Consider the following 24765-nt stretch of genomic DNA (forward strand, 5'->3'; position numbering starts at 1 on the left):
CTTCAGCGTCGTTCTATCATCTTTTTTCGTAAAGCATGGGCAGTGGCTTTCACTTTTCCACTGCCAAAACCCTTTGTATGACTCATGTCTGATAGGAATCTTCCTTGGTCCTCCCATGTATCTTACTTGGCTGCACACAGTACTCAATCCCTCAGTGTCCTACATCTTCTAAGTGGTAGTTCCAGGGGAGCGAATCAGGCCACCCTCCTCCATTTTTTTTTTAATCCCATGTCCATTCGTAACTGGACTGTGGGTGTTTAGTTCATTCCTCTGCATCTCTGTCCATCACATGCTGTCTTAACACACTCCACCATCATGGAATACGTTTCGCCACTAGCGGCTTTTTCACCAGCCCAGTTGAGTGTTTGTGCAGAAGATGCTGAACTACTAGTCATACTGGCATGATGATGTCCTCCTCAGTGGATAAGCATGCCGTTTCTCTTTCACACCTGGCCATTCGTCCTATTCCCTCTTATTCAGTGACTCACTTGCCTGCCAGTGTGGGGCACACTATTCTTCTGTTACCTCCTGGAGTTCACTTCTGGCTTCTGCTTTGGCAGCTTAACTTCATGATACCTGCAACATTCCTGATCGTTGTGAACCCGTCGCCAGCTTGGCTTCATGTAGCAGCCTATGTTCATTATGGACTTCATTTTCTTCACTTCACGACCCACTGTAGGAAAAATTGCATAAGTAGTACGGACTAATCTGTCATCATGATACAAAATTCGTTGCAATATTACACTCTACACGAATTGTACTGACTGGCAGTATGGCCACCAGTTGATAATTGAAATTTTATCACTATTATGCACCATCACTTGTCCCTTTGAGAAACCTAGTAGCCATGATATTGATTATTTGTGACTGAAGTCCACAACATGTTTTCTTTTTATCTCTGATTTAAACATATTAAGGTATGCATGTATCTGAAACCCTTTAACAAAACGTTTCAAGTATGCATATGAAGTGTCAATGTCGCAAGAGCTAGGAGGTATTGCCACAACTTCCCCATTCCCTAGATGGAATTTTTTATTAGTTCAGTGACGTTAGCTGTGCTTTTGTGTGTTTCCAGACTGGTCAATACTGTGTATCACTACCCCCTGCTCATATATTGCATGAAAGTTGTTTGCTTTCAATTTAGACCAATTAGGATTAGAGTGAACATAATTACATCGCAGCTTCAAATAATGTCGAGACTTGCATACTGCTTGTTTTTATGCAATTTTCAGGAAAAGTATCATGCATTAATATTCTCAGAAGTATGAATTGAAGTCATGGTAGCGTCGAACATTGTACAACAGCTGGTTCATATTGGTGAAGTGACAATACAATTCTTCAGGTGGCCTTAAATTACCAAGAGCTCCATACCCCAAACACCTAATTTGACAGTTCCACGTTTCTTGGATTTCCACATTGTCTCAGGCAATGTATCCTACATAAACACGCTGTAAAATCTCATGATTTTAAATTTTCTGACAAGTTTAAGCAGATCTATGTTTTTAATCCTTCTTTCCAGTACCATTGCTATGGGCCTTTTTTAAATGTACAACCCAAGCCATTTCCTTTATTGTAAATGTAGGCCTTTGCCTATAGCGATGGCCTCCATGGTCATATGCTTTTTAGCTGTTTGTAGTTACTCTTCGCTTTTTCGGGCGTTCTGTACTGCTCGAAATATGGTATCAGCTCTCATAGCTAATGAAACCAGTGGCTGACAGCCCAGCAAAAGTAGGTGTCAGAAATAGAATTATTCCATCAGATGTCTTTGGTATTGGTAGGAATCTGGCCTCTTTAACATGTCGTTTCCTTCCTTCTTTCTGCCTCAAGGCACCTTTTACCGCTGTCACCAATTTTTTAAACATCGCATAGGTTTTTCTTCTTCTTTAGTATGCAGTGAGCTGCATTCAATATTGCTTGAAGGTTAGTCTGGTACCCAATTTAAGTTTGAGCAAACATTGCCTTATCAACGATATATGTAGAAATACATTGTGCTACATGAATATCTGTCCCTTGACATACCTGCACAACCTTATCAATGAATGTTTGGTCTGCAATATGGTGATCATTATTTGTAGTGTAGGCGATGATGTGCTCTTTGCATACATTGTCCAATGCATTAAAGCCCTTATCACCATAAACTAGGTGCCATTTCAATTTTGTTCCAGCTCCACAGAAATTGTATCTAGAGATACAAACTTCTGATGGCAGATTCTCGAGACTCATGTCACACTGTTGCATGGTTTGAGGTTTGCTTTTCGTATTACATAGCAAATTGCGAGTGTTCACCCAGCTGTTGAGCTTTGATGAAAAACTAAGCCATTTCATCAATGCCCTGTTCCCTCGACATCTTTTGACCTGCTCTGGGAGGAACATATTGGGTTCAAAGCTTTCGTGTAGTTAGCTTGTGACATCAATAGGTTTCTTCTAAATTCTGTGGTGGATAATGCGATTATATGTGTCAATGATTTGTGGCTGTATGTTCAGCCATTTGCACATATTTTGAAGATTATATTGCTTCCACATTCGGTTTTTGGTTGTCCAACCATTTGGCAATACTGGTTTCCAAATGGGAGAATGTTAAATAGTGATTTATCCCACATCATTCCAATTCTGCTTTGAAATGTCTATCGTAAAATTCACTTCCATCATATGATTCAAGGTTGTTGGGCAGTCGATTCAGTCCTGTCTGCAACAATTGTTCAGAAATCTCTCAAACCTCCTTCCCTGTCTTTACTTTCAAAGGTAAGGCCCAAGTGAAATTGGAATGTGTGTTTGTGACCGTGAGAATGTACTTGAAACTACTATTTGATTGTAAGCAGTCTTCCATATCTAAGAGCTTAGTCTGACATGCATAATCCATTCCTCAGATTATATTGTCTTTAATATAGCCACACAAAAGGACTCTCATCTGATCAGTTCTGGACAAGGGATTTTTCAGAATTCCAGGAATTTATTATATTATTTGTCAGTTAAATTTTTGTAATTCTGATTGCTAAGAAGTGATACACTAATAAAAATAATTTACTTTAGCCCGCCACTGCAGAATAATACAGCAGCAATAAAACATAAAAGAGGGAATATCACCAAAATAAATCTTCTGTTGCAAAGACAATGCGCCATTCGCAACAACAAAGGCAGTGCATACGCAGGCATCTGCTGACAGTAATGTTGAAGATTCTGCAGTATATTGTAACAACAAACTGCTTTCAATATCTGTCATTCCTGGGCTCGTTTTGATGAGTGACGTCACAACTGGTTACATTTCTAACAGGACTTGGTGAAATATCGCAAATGTTGGTTTCAGAAGCGTTATTTCCACAGTAAATTTCCTTTTATGCAAGATGATGATGCATGTCAAAATGTTTTATTTTTTTCTAATCACAGAGCATTACATTCTCATTCAAGACTTAACGCTCAGGACGAGCCACGTGGAAAAATTTGGGGCCCCAGAAGATCAGCCATTTATGCCATAATTTTAAATTTTGGTGGCACACTTGCGTTTCATATATATTTCCAAGTTCCGAGTTTAGTCTTTCATATTTATTATAGTTCTTTCATTGAGTACAGATTATGCAATAATGCTGGCAAACAGTATAGCTGCCTTTCAAAAACAAGAGCGAAGTAAGTTCTTGAGTGATTTCACATGTAACTGGCTTTACTATGGGAAAATTCAAAGTGTTCTACAGAACACTTATTCAGCCATGTAATCCGGTCCGCATCAGTGAAATTTATAATCGTGTTTGTCAGAAATATAGAGCTGCTAAAATTGAAGGTGGTGCTTGTAGGGTCCTGCCTAACCACACCCTCGGGAAAACAGCAATAACTTTTCGAAAGTCAACATTATATATGAAAACAGCTGGTCCTGTAGTTGTACTGATGTATATTAATTTAAACCATTAACTTCTTCCATTTGTGTGTTTGCACGGCTTAACATTCATGTTGTTATTGGCTGACATCACGTTTCCTATTATCTGAATATCTCCTGTCGTTCAATGGCGAGATCATGTGACACGAGCTATGCTTGGCCGACCAAAGCACGTCACAATCTTTATTTCAGTGCTTTGGAAGCTACCTTGATATAATCGGTGGAATTCGTGTTCATACTTTCGTGATACGAAAATATGTAGTGTACATTTTCCACTCATCAGAGAGCTTTCAAAAACCCTTTGATTTTTGCTAGGTTGAGATTCCTAAGCTGCCAGAAAGTTCTATGCAGGTTTACAAATCCATAACCATTCAAGGAATTGATAAGGTTTATAGCTCCTAGGGAAACGATACCATCTTTTGACATGTAAAAATGTACTTCCACCTGGTAAAACGTTTTTCACCCTAAAAAGCTCGTTTCTGACTGGGAAATCCAGGAATTTTTTCTTGTTTGGATGTACACCCAGTAAAGATGATTTAAGCCTTCCATATGAAACGAAGTGCCTATTGAGAAGAAATGCCTTGCATGAGTGGTAAAGTTGTTTTATCAGAACAGCAGCATTGCATTGCAGGAATATCATTGAAATAAATGACTGAGAAAAGGCCCCATGTCAATAAATGTGTTGAAGAGTACAATCAAGAAATTTTAATAAATAGGTGAATTGAGTAGTGCAACAGATTCCACAGATGTTGTTCAAGTTGCTTTTAGTTACAGCCAACCATGCAGCAGATGCCTCAAATTCTGCAGTAAGTGCTAGATTTGTCACGGGATCTATCTCTCTCTCTCTCTCTCTCTCTCTCTCTCTCTCTCTCTCTCTCTCTCTCTCTCTCTCTGACTCTGCCCCCCCCCCCCAGTCAACAGCTCAAAAGATTTTGTGGCACATTTTGCAATAGTATCTCTATAAGGCTCAGAATGTGCTGATAAAGAAGCCCCAAGATAGGCTACAATGCTGTGAATTTGCCTTCGTTTTTGGCATGCATGGAAATGAGTGGCTTTTCGCTGGGGAATATTCTTTGGATGGACGAAGCACACATTTCTCTGCAAGGGGCTCTGAACGCACAGAACTGTCGCATATGGGGTTGTCCTCCCAAATCATGTGCGGGAACATCCAATGCAACCAGCTTTTGTGAGTGTGTGGTGTGATTTCACAAGCCCCTTCATTCTCAGTCAGTGTTCCTTGGAGATAATGACACGCCATGGACCTGTAAGGTGTACAGTGACATCTGAACTTTATAAGGACCTTGTTGTGCAATGTGATTCCAGCATTTCAAGAACACAAGTGTCTGCATCATTGTTTTGATGCGAGATGGGGTGGCACGATATGTCTGTTGTCGAGCGAACAGTTGGTTTCATGAGACCTTTGGTATCAACCACATTATATATGTGCAGTTTGAAGATATGTGGCCTTAGAGATCCCCCAACCTAAATTCATGCGACATGTGGATGTTGGGATATGTGAAAGATTATTGGGGATGTATCCAGATACTCCTGATCAGAAGTATATCATATGGTCACAATCAATCTAATTAAAGTGGATATGCTGTAGGCAACTGTTAACCCTGTCATGTCATGGATGCAGCATGTTGCAGAGTCAGTAGACCATTTTGAACATGTAACTTCTGATCATATTCTGATAAACGACTTCCTGTTATGAAAACAGGGTGCTGTTCAGACAATTGTACCCTCAGTAAATTCATAATAAAGTTGCTATGACGTCTTGCAGAGATACCAGACTCGTTCTGTGATTGCTACTAAGCAGGGGTTTTTATCAACAGCTTGTGTTTCTTGTTATTACAGTGTAATAATTATGGTGACTTCTGTGAGTGTCTTCTACAGTATGCAGTGTGTCCCACGTCTCTCCAACCGTTCAAACCAGCCTGAACAGACTTACTATTCTCCATGAGTTCTGTCCTCAGCTCATGGTCTGATAGGATCATGGGGTCCCGGTTTGGATTCCTGGCAGGGTTGGGGGACTTCTCTGCCCGGTTACTGGGTGTTTGTGTAGTCATCATCATCATCACCCATGAGTTCTGAGAGTAAAAGAACTGTACTTCAACGTATATTTTGGTTTAAATGATTTATGCAGTTCTGGATGACAGTAATATTCATAAAGATTACACAATGGAAATTAGTGATACAAATTCTGACGAGGGCCTGGGTGGTGGTGGTGGTGGTGGTGGTGGTGGTGGTGGTGGTGGTGGTGGTGGTGGTGGTGGAGGAGGTTGTGGGTGGTGGTGGTGGAGGAGGTTGTGGGTGGTGGTCGTGGTGGGGATGTGGGTGGTGGTCATGGTGGGGATGTGGGTGGTGGTTGTAGTTGTGGTGGGGTTGGGTGGTGGGTTGTGGGGGTGGTAACAGAGGATATAGTCGTATCACGATGATTTATGCTTTTATGGTAGGGGAAACTCTTTCAAATGGAGAAAGGCACAACACAAGTAAAGTTTGTGCTAGACAATATAACATTGCTTTGCAGATTCCTGCCCTGTGACTTAGTGGTAATGCGTTGGGTAGAAATCGAGACATTTCCCTCAAGGTACGTATTTTAGGTGAGATTCAACAGTGATGAAACAAAATCTTGATAATATGAAAATGTTCAAAAGAATATACCTTCTTGGCATGATACTCATGTTTCTGAGATAAAAGCTGTAATAGGCTTGCTTGTATTCACAGCAGTGCCCAAACCTGGCATCAAATGCATTGACAGTCTTTCGTTACTTGGTGGAACCAAATGTAATATTTTTGCAGTAATGTAAGAAACGACCTGCCAGGGTAGCCGAGAGCACTAACACAATGCTTCCTGAATTCGGGTAAGCATGCTGTCTGCAGATTGAATCCACCTGGCAAATTAACAACGAAGGGCTAGTGTGCTGGTCAGCCTGGATGTGGTTTTTAGGCAGTTTTCCACATCCCGCTAGGTGAATACCAGGCTGGTTCCCATGTCCCACCTCAATTACACAGCTCGCAAACATTTGGAGACATTTGCACTTTCCCATGGATTACACTGGACACAGACATTTGGGATACACTAATTCTCTCCTGTGGTGGTGGGGAGGGGGGTAGTCTTTGGGAGTGGCCACCCTATCATAATACTAGCCTATATATATGCAGTGGCACATCACAACCAGCCTTGGCCAAAAGACCGAGTAAAGGTGGCGAAGTCTCATTAATACCCCAACCCGACTAGTTGTCGGATAGAGGGGTACTGGAGACGATAGATAGAATGTAAGAAACGGTTTTTGTTCATAATGACAGAACTTTGGTTTGAGAATTCAGAGGTAACAGCTACAATGCCAACATTTTTAACAAATGTGGTGTAAACCATCAGTAGTGTTACTGTCCAGCCTGTAGCATATCTATTGATAAAATACATGTGCACTTCCATCATCACTGCATGAACAGTTTATGAATGTACCGACCACAAAAAATATTGTGCGGTAAAGATTAAGGATATGACACAAGTACCCAGTACCTACACAATGCGTACATGGAGGTCTCAAATACAATTGATAAATAATTGTCAAAATTTATGTATTGTTGAAGTTTTCCAGAAATTCTGTTTCTTATGTGGTTTTTTTACAGTTGACTGGTATAGCATAAAATTTTAATTGTAAGTATTATCTCTAGTACTTTGTTTTTCTCAAAGGTATTCGTTTGAAACCTTACTTGTATTTTCATACATATGGAAGTGAAGTAGCTGAATATTAATAATGAAGAAAGAGAGAAAAAATGCATGTTGTAACTGAGTTAATAGTTTAGTTTCTTGAATTTCTGCATGTAAATGTAATAATAAATAGCCACAGTTCTCGCGTTTTCGTTTGCATCAGAAAGTAAACCGATTTTGTGACATATTAAAAGGTCCTAATCAGGGGCAAATTATTCAGTTTCACTTTAGTGCTTCAGTAGTTAGGGTTTTGAATATATGCGTATTACTTGACACAGTTAGTGCGTTTTCGTCAGGGTCTACAGCAGATTTGCACAGCACGTGCTGGTAGTTAGTTTAGCTGAATAGTTTAGTTTTCCATGGTCTTTAGTATGGACAGGGGTTGTGACTGTTGTGTGGAGATGCGAGCTGAGTTGATGACACTTCGCTCTCAGATTCAGGCTGTGATGGCTTCGGTTACACAGTTTGAGGCTGCAGTGGATGGGCGCCACTGTTGTGGGCTGGCCGTGGGGATCCAACAGACGTACAGCACGTCAGACTCCTCCGATCGGTCCTCACTGGTGGTAAACCCAGTTACTGCTTGCACTGCGGCTGACATATCACCTGTGGTCGAGTGGGAGGTCATCCCATGGTGAAGCAGGCGGCGAAAGACTTCCAAGGCGGCCACACATAAGGCCTCCCCAGTTTGTCTGACAAACAGCTTCCAGGTGCTGTTTGTGGCTGACACTGTCGCAGAGCCAGATGCTGTCAGCTGTCCTATTTCAGAGGAAACCACTCAGCCTGCAGGATCCGGGCAGTTGCAGAGGGTGGGATTATTGGTAGTTGGGACGCCAACATTAGGCGTGTTATGGGGTCCCCTAGGGAGTTGGCTGCCAAGGAGGGGAAGGAAGCCAGTGTGCATTCCCGGAGGAGTCATTCCAAATGTGGAAAGGGTCCTCCCAGGTGCCATGAAGAGCACAGGGTGCAGTCAGCTGGAAGTGGTTGCTCTGTTGGTACCAATGATGTGTGTCACTTTGGACCAGAAGAGATCCTCTCTGGTTTCGAGCAGCTAACAGAAGTGGTAAAGGCTGCCAGTCTTGCTTGCAGGATGAAAGCTGACCATTTGCAGCATAGTCGACAGGACTGATTGCAGACCTCTGGTACAGTGCCGAGTGGAGGGTCTGAATCAGAGGCTCAGATGGTTCTGCGACTGTGTAGGCTGTAAATTCCTCGACTTGCACCGAAGGGTGGCTGGGTTTCAGGTTCTGGTGAATAGGTCAGGTGTCCACTATACGCAGAAGGTGACTACACGGGTGGTAGGGGCTGTGTGGCGTGGACTGGACGGTATTTTAGGTTAGAGGGTCTTGGGAATACACAAGAAGGACTTCAGTCACAAAGGGTGCAGGCTGAACACAGGAAGAACGTAGATACAGGAACCATTGGTATAACAGTTGTAAATTGTCGTAGCTGTGTTGCGAAGTACCAGAGCTCCAAGTGCTAATAGAAAGAACTGATGCTCAAATCATTATAGGCACTGAAAGCTGGCTACAGCCGGATATAAGCTCAGCTGAAATTTTTGCGAAGAACCTAACGTTGTTCCGAAAGGATGGGTTAAACAAGGTTGGTGGTGGCGTGTTTGTTGCTGTCAGAAGTAGTTTATCGGGTGCGCGAAATTGAAGTAGATACTTCCTGTGAGTTAGTATGGGCAGAGGTCAATGTTGGCAACCGGATTAAAGTAATGATTGGATCCTTCTACCGACCTCCCAATTCAGATGATACAGTTGCTAAAAGGTTCAAAGAAAACTTGAGTTTGATTTCAAACATGTACTCGACTCATACGATAATAGTTAATGGCGACTTTAATTTACTCTCGACATGTTGGCAAAAATACATGTTTAATTCTGGAGGTACGCATAAAATATCCAAAGTTGTGCTAAACGCATTCTCTGAAAATTATTTCGAGCAGTTCTTTCAAGAGCCCACACGAATAGTAAACGGTTGCAAAAACACACTTGACCTCTTAACAACAAATAATCCTGAGTGAATAACGAGCATCAAAACCGATACAGGGATTACTGAACACAGGGTTGTCGTAGCGAGACTGAATATTGTGTAATCCCCAAATCCTCGAACACTAAGCGAAAAATATACCTATTCAAAAAATGAGATAAAAATTCACTTGACGCCTTCCTGAGAGACAATCTTCACTCATTCCAAATTAATAAGTGTAGACCAGATGTGGCTTAAATACAAAGAAATAGTATCGGTAGAAATTGGGAGATCTATACCAAACAAATTAACAAACGACAGAGCTGATCCTCCTTGGTACACAAGATGGGTTAGAACACAGCTGCAGAAACAACAAAACAAACATGCCAAATTTAACCAGACGCAAAATCCCCAAGATTGGCAATCTTTTACAGAAGCTCGAAATTTAGCATGGAGTTCAATGCGAGACGCCTATAACAGTTTCCACAACGAAACTGTCTCGAAACCTGGCAGAAAATCCGAAGAGATTCTCGTCGTTTGTTAAGTATGTTAGCGGCAAGAAAAAATCACTGCCTTCTCTGCGCGTTAGCAATGGAGATAGTATCGGAGACAGTGCTGCCAAAGCAGAGTTACTAAACACAGCCTTCCAAAATACCTTCACAAAAGAAGACAAAGTAAATATTCCACAATTCGAATTGAGAACAGTTGCTAACATGAGTAACGTAGAAGTAAATATCCTCGGAGTAGTGAAGCAACTCAAATCGCTTAATAATAGCAAGTCTTCTGGTCCAGACTGTATACATACCAGTTAGGTCCCTTTCGGAGTATTCTGATGCATTAGCTCCTTACTTAACAATCATATACAACCGTTCGCTCGACAAAAGATCTGTACCCAAAAAGTGGTAAGTTACGCAGGTCACACCAATATTCAAGAAAGGTAGTAGGAGTAATCCACTAAAGTACACGCCAATATCGTTAACGTCGATATGCAGCGGATTTTAGAACATATATTGTGTTCAAACATCATGAATTACCTCGAAGAAAACTGTGTACTGAGTCACAGTCAGCATGGGTTTAGAAAACATCGTTCCTGTGAAACACAACTAGCTCTTTATTCACATGAAGTGCTGAGTGCTATTGACAAGGGATTTCAGATCGATTTCATATTCCTGACGTTCCAGAAGGCTTTTGACACTGTACCACACAAGAGGTGCGTAGTGAAATTGCGTGCTTATGGAATATTGTCTCAGTTACGTGACTAGATTTGCGATTTCATGTTAGAGAGGTCACAGTTCGTAGTAATTGATGGAAAGTCATCGATTAAAACAGAAGTTTTGACGTTCCCCAAGGTAGTGCTATAGGCCCTTTGCTGTTCTGTATCTATATAAACGATTTGGAGGCAATCTGAGCAGCTGTCTTCAGTTTGCAGATGACGCTGTCGTTTATCGAGTAATAAAGTCATCAGAAGATCAAAACAAACTGCAAAACGGTTTAGAAAAGACATCTGAATGAATGGTGCAGAAAGTGGCATTTGACCCTAAATAGCGAAAAGTGTAAGATCACATGAGTGCTAAAAAGAACTCGTTAAACTTCGGTTACACGATAAATCGGTCCAATCTAAAAGCCGTAAATTCAACTAAATACCTAGGTATTACAATTAACAGTTTAAATGGGAAAGAACACATAGAAAATGTTGTGGCTAAGGCTAACCAAAGGCTGCGTTTTATTGGCAGGACACTTAGAAAATGTAGCAGACCTACTAACGAGACTGCCTACACTAAGCTTGTACATCCTCTTTTAGAATACTGCTGCGCAGTGTGGGATCCTTACCAGATAGAACTGATTGAGTGCATCGAAGAAATTCAAAGTAAGCCAGCACGTTTTGTATTATCGCGAAATATGGGAGGGATTGTCAGAGAAATGATGCAGGATTCGGGCTGGAAATCATTGAAAGAAAGGCTTTGTTCGTTGTGACAGAATCTTCTCACGAAATTCTTATCACCAACTTTCTCCTCCGAATTCGAAAATATTTTGTTGACAACGACCTACATAGGGAGGAACGATCACCACCATAAAATATGGGAAATCAGAGGTTGTACTGAAAGATATAGGTGTTCATTCGTTCCTCGCGCTATACGAGAGTGGAATAATAGAGAATTGTGAAGGTGGTTCGATGAACCACTGCCAGGAACTTAAATGTGATTCGCAGAGTATCCATGTAGATGAAGGTGCAAAAAAAAGTTACAATATTTAGTTGCCAACTTCTAGAATCAGACACACACCATGATACCAGTTACGTTAAAAAAGCGTGTGATCACAATGAAGAGTTGAAAAACACTCGAAATTTACGAGATACGATGCCAAACAAAACTGTATACCCAACACAATGGAAAAAAGTCAAAGTTACAGTCAGAAGAAATGAAAACCCTGGCACATGCACGCCTTCAGTAGTTCGTAATGTTTCAGGTCCCCAGTATGTGCATCATGTTAGACATGAAAGACATCACTGTTCTGTGGGAAAGGGTTTGATTGCTGGCGACATAATGGGACCCAGATACTACAGGGGTAGCTCATGCACCAGCTGTTATCACTGCGACTCAGTATGTAATGTCAGCCTGCAGTGATTAATGGCTGATGATGTGGCCATTTATATGTGTGTCCTTCAGTCAATGGTGTTCTGCAATGCTATGTGACCAGATGTTGGGGAGATGTAAAAATTTTCAAAAAGGCTAACCGCTAACATATTGGAAAATTTAAATCCATTTCCATCTTTTCAGACAGTATTTCCATTTGTGCAAGGCTTCATACAAGGTGCAGTGCCAAAAACACAGTCTTAAATTAAAACCTTTTGCAAGTGTGTCATTCACATTCATTCATCAGTATGCAAATTTTTTCCCTCGATTGATGTGACATTGATTGTCGTTAATGAACAGTAATTTTCCACCTGATTAACATCCATACTAGACACCTAGTCAGAACATTGAAGCTTGCACTAGTTCTTGACTCATTGCGAATCAAACAAAAAAAAAAAATCTGTTTACTAGGTGAAATAAATTTATCATTTGCAAAGGTGAATGTGTTTGTAAAACAAAGAAAAGGCACTTACAGAGCTAAGATAATGGAAGACATTATTTCTCCTAATTAAATCTTAAATACTTGAACTTAAAAATTTTGAATTAAAACATGTAACATACATTTTTTATACATTTCATAAATTGTTGTAGATTATTGACTTGTAGCACTGTATTTTAAAAAAATTGTAACACGTGAAAGTGAAGTATTTTAGTTCTCATCTAAAAATTTCAGATCAAATCAGCAGTGACTCTGAATAACCATTATTGAATTTCCTCTGGTTATTTCCGTTTTAAATCACTTTTAACTCACCATTTATTTCCTTCTGGTGGAATATTATAATTTTAAATCACTAACAGTTACTTAACATGTAATTTCTGATGCGCTTTTATAACTTCTGGCCTACAGTACTGGATTTATGTACATTTAAATATTGTTTCTTTGTTATATATGTATATATATCAATATTTATTGTTCTCCTCCTATCTTCAGATTGTCTCAGACTACTGGTGGGAGCTGTGGCATATCATGTGAAGAAACGTGTCACCGTGGACTGGTCCAGGATGAGTTGGTGGCAGACATGGAGAAGTCAACACACAAGTTTGGTACCTATACAGAAGATGTGACTGTTAATAAGGAATGCTCAGTTGCCACCCAATATGACTGTAGTATGAGGGAAAAGGAATTACATGTATATAGCTGTAATTTCTGCCAACAGAGCTTTCCTTCAAAATACAGATTCATAAAGCATGTGTTCATGCACATTGATGGCATGCAACCACCTTTGTATGTTTGTAAGTGGTGTGGTGAGGTATTTAACAGTAATGTTAGTTTGAAAAAACATTTGAGAATGAGTGAGAATTATCATGTCTTAACTGTTGCCAACCACGAAAGATACGACTATACTGATGAACATCAAAGCAGTATCTTCTTGAATAGTGAGCCACAAGTTTTTGTCACAGAACTCAATGAGCTGAATCCATACAAGGAAACTGGGAAAGCTGCAAACAAGTCCTCTAATGACGTGTGTAACATACACATGACAAATGATGCCGAGAAAACAAATGATTATGGAACTTTATCTACAACTGTTAATGTCAGTGCCCAGGTTGATCTACTTACTGCAAAAAGAACTGACAAACGTGGTATTTGTGGCAAATTGATTACTGTGTCAGGTGATCTGAAGAGAAAATCATTCCTGCACACTGTGAAAAGACCTCACAAATGTGAGATTTGTGGGAAATCTTTTTCTAGATCAGGCGATCTCAACATACACACATTAAATCACACTGGAAAGAAACCCCACGAATGTGATATTTGTGGGAAATCTTTTGCTATGGCGTGGAACCTCAAGACCCATTCACTAATTCACACTGGAAAGAAACCTCACAAATGTGAGCTTTGTGGGAAGTCTTTTGCTTTATCAGGCTATCTCAAGAAACATGAAGTAATTCACAATGGAAAGAAACCTCACAAGTGTACGATATGTGGGAATTATTTTGCTGCGTCAAGCCATCTCAAGAGACACGCATTAATTCACACTGATAAACCTCACAAATGTGAGATTTGCGGGAAATCGTTTGCCCAGCCAGGCACTCACAAGAGACACTCAATAATTCACACTGGAAGGAAACCATACAAATGTGAGATTTGTGGGAAATCTTTTGCTTTGTCAGGCATTCTCAAGACACATGTATTAATTCACACTGGAAAGAAACCTCACCAATGTGATATTTGTGGGAAATCATTTTATAGGGCAGGCGATCTCAAGACACATTCATTAATTCACACTGGAAAGAAACCCCACAGATGCCATATTTGTGGGAATTCTTTTGCTACGTCAAGCCATCTCAACAGACACACATTAATTCACACTGGAAAGAAACATCACAAATGTGATATCTGTGGCAAATCGTTTGCCCAGTCATGCAATCTCAAGACACATGTATTAATTCACACTGGAAAGAAACCATACAAATGTGAGATTTGTGGGAAATCGTTTGCCCATTCATGCAATCTCAAGACACACGTATTAATTCACACTGGAAAGAAACCTCACAAGTGTATGATATGTGGGAATTCTTTTGCTGCGTCAAGCCATCTCAAGAGACATACATTAATTCACACTGGAAAGAAACATCACAAATGTGAGATCTGTGGGAAATCGTTTGCCCAGTCATGCAATCTCAAGACACATTTATTAATTCACACTGGAAAGAAACCATACAAATGTGAGATTTGTGGGAAATCGTTCGCCCATTCATGCAATCTCAAGACACACGAATTAATTCACACTGGAAAGAAACCACACAAATGTGAGATTTGTGGGAAATCATATGCCTTGTCAGGCAATCTCAACAGACACACATTAATTCACACTGACGTGAAACCTCACAAGTGTGATATTTGTGGCAAATCATTTGCTAGATCAGGTGACCTCAAGAAACATGCATTAGAACACATTGGAAGGGGACCTCACAAATGTGATATTTGTGACAAAAGCTTCACTCAATTGGGTACTCTCAAGACACATGCATTACTTCACATCAGAAAGAAACTGCAAGGAAGTGTTTTGGGTTTTTGCAAATAGATTTTTCTTGTATGTCCCCTTAAGGCCTATAAAATAATGGATGTAGCAGGGGGACAATAAATTGTAATGCCTGTGAAATAACATTAAAATGTGATAGGATTGTGAAAAAAGTGCAACAATGTGTGCTATAGAGTGGTAAGAGATAATGTGACAATATAAAAATCCATAGCTGCAGCTTGATATGGCAGGAAATTGTATTACTAAATACTCCAGAAACATGAATCAAATGTGTTTTTGTCATTAACAGTGCTGCATTTTCCTATCGATCCTGAGACAAGAAGATCGTGAATTGTGATAAATTCTTACCTTTGCCAGTAATCATAAGTACCATGCAATATTCAGTATAAGGCCAAGAAAATGTGATGACTTGCTTGCTTATTATTCCTAACATTGGCATTATGTAGTACTTGTAACTCTGCATTTTAGAATCAGTGACAGCAAAAATATATTCATGGCACTTCCTTCACTCAGGCTAGTAAACTCATTACTGGAGAAACACGATTATGGCAATTATTTTACTCAGGTACGTTTTCTCAAGAGATCTGCTGTTTGTCATTAATAGTGTGTACATTAATGTTCTGTTAGTACTAATCCTGCATTAGTAAAAATAACAAATGTAACAACCTGATTAATAGCCTGTTTGTCCACCTGTGGAACACAACATAATGACAATTCTAAATGATATGGACTTGATACATCGCTTACATGTATTTGCACCAGTTGTATTCCACACGTTCAGATCAGTTAAATGGTGTGTTTGAGACATCAATGTTAGTTACCATGATATTTAGACCACTGTGGAGTCGTTCTGCACATGTGAAATTAACAGTTCCTCTGCTGAAAGATGCCTTTACCATTGGAGAGCACATCAGGCATGAAGGAATCTATGCAGTGGCAATAAAGATCATATAGTCTGCAACTGTCATGCCACCTTCGATTATTACCAGATGTCCCTGAGGAGCCCAACTGACTGTGCCATAGCATAATGGACACTCCATCTGGTGCCACTCACTCAGATGATACCATATCTGGACTTTTCAACCGACCTGGTATAACACGAAATGTCACCCATCCAGGCAGTTGACATTAGCATTGATCTTCATTCCAGCATCAACGATCCCTTGCCCAACGCAGTTGCAACTGAACATTTTGGTGGATTGGTATGGAAACATACAGTGACCATATGTTGCGGAACCTCACATTCAACAATGTACATTGAATTGTGTGTTGAAAAACGTGTGGCTGCTCCAGCACTGTTTTAGGTCATTAGATATGGCATATATTGCCACATGTCCAGCTGTACAGAGCAGGCAAGCTTCTGAACTCCAAGATTTGTGATGAAGTATAGATGTATTACATCTTTTCATAAGGTTATCTATTTATCACCTTTCTGCCAGTTTCCACAGATGTTCACAACAGTAGCATAGATCCAGCCAACTAGCCTCACCACTTTTGAGGCGCTAGTTCCCAACTGCAATGCTACTGTAACTTGTCCTTTGCTAATTGGTGGAACAATTCCTTGTTAATCTCTGGTCTGCTTATATACTTATAAGGTGCTTACTGAATTATGTGCGTACAACATATGGCATTCAGTCTCCTGATGGGCAGTGTTCATGACATTTTTGCTCATCAGTGCATCTTCACATGATTGGTCAGATGCAAAAATGTGTAATGTAACAAATTCATTGTGCTTGTTTGCCATTTAACCAGTGAATGACAGCTACATTTCTTGTGAAATTTTCTTGTTTCACAAATTTTTGTACATAATTAAGAGATAATGTAGATAAGTGTTATGCACCAAAGCTCTTAAGTATTTGTTCAGCTTTTAATACTGTTTAAATTCTACACGAAATGAAATAGGTAAACAAACATTAGGTGTTCTGATTAGGTTCCAGTTATTTGTATACACAAGAACAACAGTTGGGAGAGCTTAGAACGTGAGTAGTAAATATTTCTTGTGTTATATTCAAAGATGTTTTCATTGTGGATATATTTTGTAATTTGTGTAAATAAATCACTTTTTTGGAAATCTGGTGTTATGCTTCATTTTTTATTTCAGAACCATTGTTTTTATTTTTGATTTCCTACCTATTTGTTACTGGTGAAAGTGTTTTAGTATGTTCCATTATACATGCAAGAACTGGAGTTAGTTATAATTAAGTGATTTGCACTGTTCTCGTTTGCTACACTTTTGTAATGACACTTTTAGTGATGTGATTACATTTTATTCCATCTTTCTCATGAGAGGACATCCACAACTGCTGTATAGGTTATTCATAATAGGCAACATCCACATACATCTGTATCAAATATTATTTTCCAATAAAAAGAAAGAAAAACCAGGTCTCTAAACAATAGCCTTATATTCAGATGAATCTGAAAATATGCTACTAAGTGTGGCGACTATACATATTATGAATCTCTAAGAAAAACAGTAAAATTCGTAGTAACATGTTAAAATTGGTACACAATATGGACTGAATATCTATATGTGTCAGCTAAAGATGGGTCATATAGCATTTCCCTGGTACACAAGATGTAAACAGAAAATATATTCAGTGGTTGTGTGGAAAACCATCCAAAGATCCAAATCTACATAAACACAATAGATACCTATAAATTAAAGAGTGTTACAGCACCTAATAAAATCATAACCTAAGCTAATCATGACAGAATAAACTATTGTACAAGAATTGTCAAGTAAGTCAACTGTAGGATGTGGATCCAGGAGTACATGGAAATCAAGCATATTGTTTAAAAAAATACTTTGAAACAACTGGTGTTTACATCAGTACTTTACCTCTAAGGCCACTAACAGACTGAGGGGCATAGTGCTGGAGAATGGGATGGAAGGGCACCTCAGTTCAGATTGAAAGCTGGTTGCCAAAGTGAGCCCAATTGATCCCGATTATACTCTATGGCCCCATGTGACCGTTGACAGTTGTTGATTGGTTGCTGGATGATTTTCTAGAAGCTTTTCCTCACTAGCAATGCTTCTTGGAAGTGTCACCTCACCAGCATCCTCACTGTCAGAATGGTGTGGATGTGAACAAGGCGTATGCAGTGGTAACTGGTACAGAACCAACCTCTTCCTAGCCATAGCTGTGCAGTGAAACATATTTCATAAAGTGCTTTGCACTCAGTTTGTCAGTCTACAATACACACTTCACTCACTCTCCATAGCAGCAGATTTAACTCAATAATATTTGTAAGATAGTAGGAAAATTCTGCGGGTTCTGGCTCACCAGCTCACTTTCTGGGTGGACCTTCAGTTTCGCCAGAAACCGAGCTAGTTCCCCAACCAAACTCGCATAGCACTGCAGAGTGGTACTGTGAATGGATGTTCACAGGATGAACAGTGTCTGTAATGCAGTGAAGGATAATTAAATCAGTGTGAAAAGACAGAGATGGTAGTACACATTGTCTGGTCGTTTGTACTTGCATGCTGCAAGGCAATTGCAACAGGGTACCAAGGTTCTTTGGCTTCGAAATCAAGATGATTGATCAGCAGTATTTATAGCGTATTCACAGGTGCAAGTTGTCTTGAAACTTTGCACAAGTTTAAAAGTTTAATACTCTTTCGAAAAAAATAGAGATGATTTATGTTGAGTAGGGCTGAATATTGAGAGGACTGAATTCACCGCCAGTTGTGTTTGGCATGCTTTTAGAAAGAACAGAAGACGTTATAGCCTAGCATATTGCAGAATGAGGTCAACAGTTGGCTAATGTGTATGATTTACTGTAGTTGTGCTAATTCTATACTTTGATGGGAAACCAAGTATGAGTTTCTATCCCCACTTTTCCGAAAATGCAATGAGAATGAAACCACATTTTGGAAGTGTCAGTTATGTAAACTGGCATGAATATGGAGACGTTAGATTTAGGACAAGGATGTCAAAATAGGAGCCAGTAGACCTACCCAGTAGTGATAACTTCCTTGGTGAGCTATGGGAAAGAATAGAGGGCTTAGCTGTTGGGAAAATGGCCAAACCGGCTTCAGTTGTCGGTAACGAAATTAAAGTTCAGAGTATTGGTTACATTTATAATTATAGTGTATTAAAATATAACGGCTGGTGCAATAAGAATGCTAGGTGAACTAGGAAGGGAATCATGATGAACTGTCCAAGATCATTATGACATGTTGTGCACCATACAGGGTAGCCTATGTAACGAAATGAAAACAGGTTTTCACAATAGTAAATTTTTCAAAGGGGTTGGTCCATGCCAGTCCTAATTAAATTACGTGATAAAAACAAATGGCAGAACATGACAATATGAAGTGAAAAACAGAAACACATTAACAGGAAAAGACATGAGATATTCCACTACAATTACTGCAACTCACATTTAATCATTAAGGGAAGCAAAAGGAAGGGCAGGAACTTGTTGCTAGATGAATCGGACATTTTTCGTCATCTCATCAGCCTACCAAGGTGTAATGAACTTACGAGTGGTAGGAATCGAAGTAAGTGTGCTGCTGCCATACAAGATTTTTGTCATGATGCCAAAGAATTTTATTCTGCCGCTATAAGAGTATGTCAAAGCTAAAGATGGTAAAGGAATGTGAAATCAGCAGAAACGCCCATAGATATGTGAGGTAAGTAAATGAGTTAAAAGAGGTGAAGCATTTAAAGTTTTTCTCAGTGATGCAGTGCTGGCCAGTAGTACATTATAGGTGTGGAAGGCACTGGGGTGTGTCCAGCTGTGTAGCTATTTATAGTGTACTACATGCAAATGCATAATGTGGCACATATAAGTGGAAATGAAATGGCACAAAAGTAACGTCTATCAACAATGTATCCAGATACACTGCTATTTTGGTTAGTGACAGATGGGGAAGCACAGAGCAGTTGAGCAGATTGCATGAAGCGCTCTAAATCTTTCCATAAAAGGAATTGTGGTCATCAAATGAGTTTGCATTCACGGCATCAAAATAGCAGAGCCTAACTGGCAGGTAAAAGACATTACTGGAGGGATAAATGCACAAAATTGTGGGTTAGTGAGCATTTAATTAGAGTATGAGCGTAACTGATAACATTGGTGGCGGGCACATTGGGAAAAGAATTCATATTTCTTCTTGAAGGACTGAGCAAGGATGAAATTGGTGTGGTACCAGGTGCATCAGCCAGGAACTGCTTGATAAATTTGATTCTGTACTACTGAATGCCACCGACGAGTAATGCAGGAGAAGTGTTCATGAGCATCAAATGGAGGCCCCAGTATTATTATAAAAATGTACTAAACAGATAGATACCAAAGTGTTCAAACCTAAAACAATGTGGAACTTTATTGCCTGTGTACACATAGTATTCAAAGCAGTGTCAGTGGTAGGTGAAACATTATGAGTCATAATAACATGGTAGTGTAGGAATTAGAGATAGTTACCCACTCAAGGAACCCTCTGTAAGTGTCTAAAAGCAAACGTTGTTTCATAGGTGTTTGTGTTGTGTGTGGGTGGAGCCACTACAACCCTAATTGAGGTACTGTAGTTCTCAGTGTGCAAGTGGGGCACACATGTTTTTGTGTGACAGCCAGATGACAGATGGTAGAATGGGCCATAGTACAAAGCGGTATGACCAGACCAGGGTCTCTGCGATCGCTAATCGCACCGTAATAAGAGGACGCCCCTGGAGGAACCAGAAGGCCAAGCAACATCCTCCTGTCTCATTTGCGTGTGGTAGATGTTGAAAGACACTAACTACCTATCTAGCGAGTCCCATTGGTTCCTTTCACGTACAAATTGTAGAGTGGTTTATGATATGGAATAAACTGGATAGCTGTACATCGAACAAGGCATATCACATTTCTCACACTATATCACTGTTTAATGGTCTTACGTCCTAATGTTAAATGTAAGTGGTTGTATAGAAAGACAGTGTAAGAGATAGCAATACTATTATCTTTCAAATTAGGATGCACACTGGAAGCAGCTTTAAACTTGCTGTCTGCAAGGGTGTGGTTGCTTAGTGAACCATTCAATGTGGGATAGTGTGCATAGTGGTTACTAAAAGCAGGAACGTTTGTGTGCACTCCTGAGAACACGGTTAGTATCGTTCCGGAAGATGTAGCTGTCCATAGAACACTCGTCTTGAATGGGTGGTATGAAGGACAACATTTGGTCACCAAGAATATTGAAATAAACGTCCTGATTTATAATCACAGTAACGTCAATCAGTGGGTCCAAACTGCGGTATGAAAAACATCATCATAACATCACAGAAGCGTCTGCAACCTGAATTGGGCCCTCAGCACAGGCTGGGTTAAACAGCCCAGTGGACTGTCAGTGGCCGGGACTCCTCACATCATTTGAAAAGAGACAAAACGGCGACACCTCGTACCACACCACACGCGCCTCCTCTCCAGTCAGCCACTGGACAGTTCCTGTGCTGTCTGGCCCACTAGAGACGTGCAGCGTTATGTGCCACTGTGAGCAATGGCCTTCTTAGAGGTACCGAACTCCACATCTCCTCTGCATGCAGTTCCCTACAAAATGTTCGCTTGGAAACTGGTTGGGATGGAATCCAATTTGCAAACTGTTGTATTTAGAATCAAAGCAGACACGTAAAGTATTCTACTGGTCTAAAATTCTCGCTTCAGTGGCCTTCAGAGATAGCCATCTTGTACATGGCTGCAACAGTTTACGAATTTTGTCACCTAGAACTTCTGTAATTCATGCAGTTGATCATGTCACCAAGCACTAGCTTTAAAATGGTTACGAAAGTTCCTACCTTGGTCTTCACAATGTCTGGAAGGACATTACAAGCTTCACTGACACATATGTAAAGAGAGTGACATACGCATTTGAGAATACTAGTGCAGGGCATTTGTCAGTTAAATGTATATGCTGAGTGGCTAGGGCCTCCCGGTGGGTAGATTATTCGCCTGGTGCAAGGGTTTCGAGTGGACGCCACGTCAGCGACTTGCGTGTCGATGGGGATGAAATGCTGATGATAAGGACAAAACAACACCCAGTCCCTGAGCAGAGAAAATCTCCGACCAAGACGGGAATCGAACCCAGACCGTTAGGCATGACATTCTGTCGCACTAACCACTCACCTACCAATGGCGATCATTTGTCACTTAACCGAATAGCAACAGCGTTTCTTGACCCCACCATATAATTACAACCAGTAGAAGCAAATCTTATAATACTGTTTTTAGAAAGATTGTACTCAGAGAATGAAAGCAATAGATTAGAATAAAGATTTTTACTTGTGTACCTTCGTTTGCCTTATCATATTCACCCGGCTTAAAAATTTCACGAACATAACAAAATTTTTTTTCAATTTTGTGTCCTTATCCAAATATCCCACCACAACACACGACGCTTTTAACAGATTGCGTGTCTGTTGACTCCTCAGTAAGAACACTGAATTTTCTATGTCTCAGCTTTTCTACAAGTTCGTTCTTTGTTGTCATCACGTTCCTTACGATGTGGCAACATTTAATGCGACGAAAATAATATATCGTCGCCGATTTTAGAATCAGGAAAGCAAGCATGAACTACGCCCTCTAGATGTTCTACAACAATAATAGGAAGATTCTGTTTTGCCACAACAATGTGAGCCTGATTATTTAAAGATGATTTCACAAATTTTATATGACACCACCTTCATTTCATTGAAATGATTTTCAGTTTTAAAATGTACCTTAACATATCCCAATTCAGTCCCAAAAGCTACGTTACAGATTATACACGTAGCTCTTTCTGAGTTCGATTCATCTGTGCACAACCAATCTTTACATTCACGATTAGTTTCCCACACTTTCCTGTATTTTGATTTCGGAATCTTATATTTAAACACGGTCGCTGTTGATTTATTGGGAGTAGTAGGACAACTATCACTGTCTACTGTTTCCAGTGACTCCATTTTGCACAAGTTAACGCTTTATACGAGTACATCGCTCACTGTCTTCAGCTGAGCCTGTTAGTTAACTGTAATCGATTTCACTTTTGTACAAGCACTGTGCAGGATGCGAAGCGGTCAATACGGTAAATTCCTCAGGGAATAACCAAAGCTGACTTACGCAGTTGCAGCATAATGAAACAGGGGCATCCCACAGTGGGACAGGTTGGCATATAGGCTGCTCAAAATTGTATTTGTGAAATAAATTGAAAAAAAATTAAATAAACCGTAAAAATTAAAATAAGAAAAATGAAAACTCAAGAAAAGTAAGTGTTTAAAGACCGTACAATAGATGTGTGATCCGAAGAGTGAATCCTATGTTCGTTGCACCATCTTAAATTTTCGTACGTGTGCAATCGAGATCGTAAGGTTGGAAAAACTCCACGCCAGCAACAAAATTTAACTGTCACTGGACTTATATTCAGTGCACATTATTGATCATATGAAATGTACACCCTAATACGCTTACGAGAAACAAGACTTCCGGTCACGTGATATTCGTGTGAGCTCACCAACTTTTAACTATTGTAAATAAGCAATTTATTCTACAAACATTCAGCTTTGCCTGAATGGGTATAAAATCAGGTTATTCGTGCGCCATGGAGAAGGTCCAAGCCCTTCCCTTGATAAAATACGATAAAAAGATGAATGGTTGTAGGGTGAGAACCATGAAGACAACACTATGTGTGTGCTCTGCGACCGCCCCCAAGAAAATCGTACCAGCTGGTGAAATTTGTGTCGCTCACACCATGTTGATGAAGGACAAACATGTGCCAAGGACTTGACTATGATTAAACTGAAGCTTTAATGAAAGTGTGTTTGTCGAAGAAGGAAAAGAAATGTACCTATCAACTTTTCTTTCCGGTTTGTAAGGGCTGAATGACGACTCACAACGAAACAACGGCTTGTACTGAAGTCATTCAAGGAGTACTGTAATAACCCTTTTTCTAATAAACTGTGTTTTTTGTAAAACGCTTTTATTAAGATTGTGACCATAGAATCGATGTTCATGAGTGTATTATCTGTGTAGTAAAGGACGACGCAGTCTTCAAATCATCTGAGAGCAGCTAGGAGAGTCCTGGGTGTTGGCACTTGTCTTTCTGCTGTCCACTTCCATAATGTAAGCACCGCGGCTTGCAGTTGCAGTAATATTACAATATACTAGCTTATCTTGAGTTACTTATGTACTGTTTTATTATAAATACTCCAGTACACGTGTTTAATTCCATTACTCATTGTGTCACAAATTTAAATTTGCAGCAGTTCTAGGAGGGAAGACGCAACATTTCGATGTGGTACTGATCCGTCACTGGCATGATTTTATTACTAATTTAAAATGTCCTTCTTATTCATTACATGTGCGGCATCTTCAGTCGTTCAGAAAAGAGCGACTACCAAACCGCGATATGCAAATCACATTTCCTAAAATTCAGTCTGTCCACGTTCTCTGTTGTGCTCCCTCATTCTGGTAGCGAAATTCTAAAATATTTCAGTTGTCGAAGGTGGAAGCGACAACTTACATCTTCTGTAGCTATTTGTGATTCTAATACTGGATTCCCCATGTTCTCGCTACCGACTTCTTTCTCTTCGTCTATTACACCATAACACAAAAACTTCTCCACATAGAGGTCTTCACTGTACACTT

At 39.9% G+C, this 24765-nt stretch overlaps 1 protein-coding gene across 3 annotated transcripts in view; it reads left to right on the top strand.

Moving 5' to 3' along the window:
- Positions 1–17225, top strand: part of LOC126213405 (zinc finger protein 431-like) — a 185830-nt gene extending 168605 nt beyond the window's left edge. For all 3 annotated transcript variants that reach the window (XM_049941130.1, XM_049941129.1, XM_049941131.1), the window contains one exon: positions 13116–17225. In XM_049941130.1, coding sequence (XP_049797087.1) covers positions 13116–15213 — 2098 coding nt within the window. In that variant the 3' untranslated portion in view covers positions 15214–17225. The remainder of the gene's footprint in view (positions 1–13115) is intronic.
- Positions 17226–24765: the final 7540 nt, after the last annotated feature.

This window comes from Schistocerca nitens, chromosome 11, assembly GCF_023898315.1.
Source record: "Schistocerca nitens isolate TAMUIC-IGC-003100 chromosome 11, iqSchNite1.1, whole genome shotgun sequence".
NCBI lineage: Eukaryota > Metazoa > Arthropoda > Insecta > Orthoptera > Acrididae > Schistocerca > Schistocerca nitens.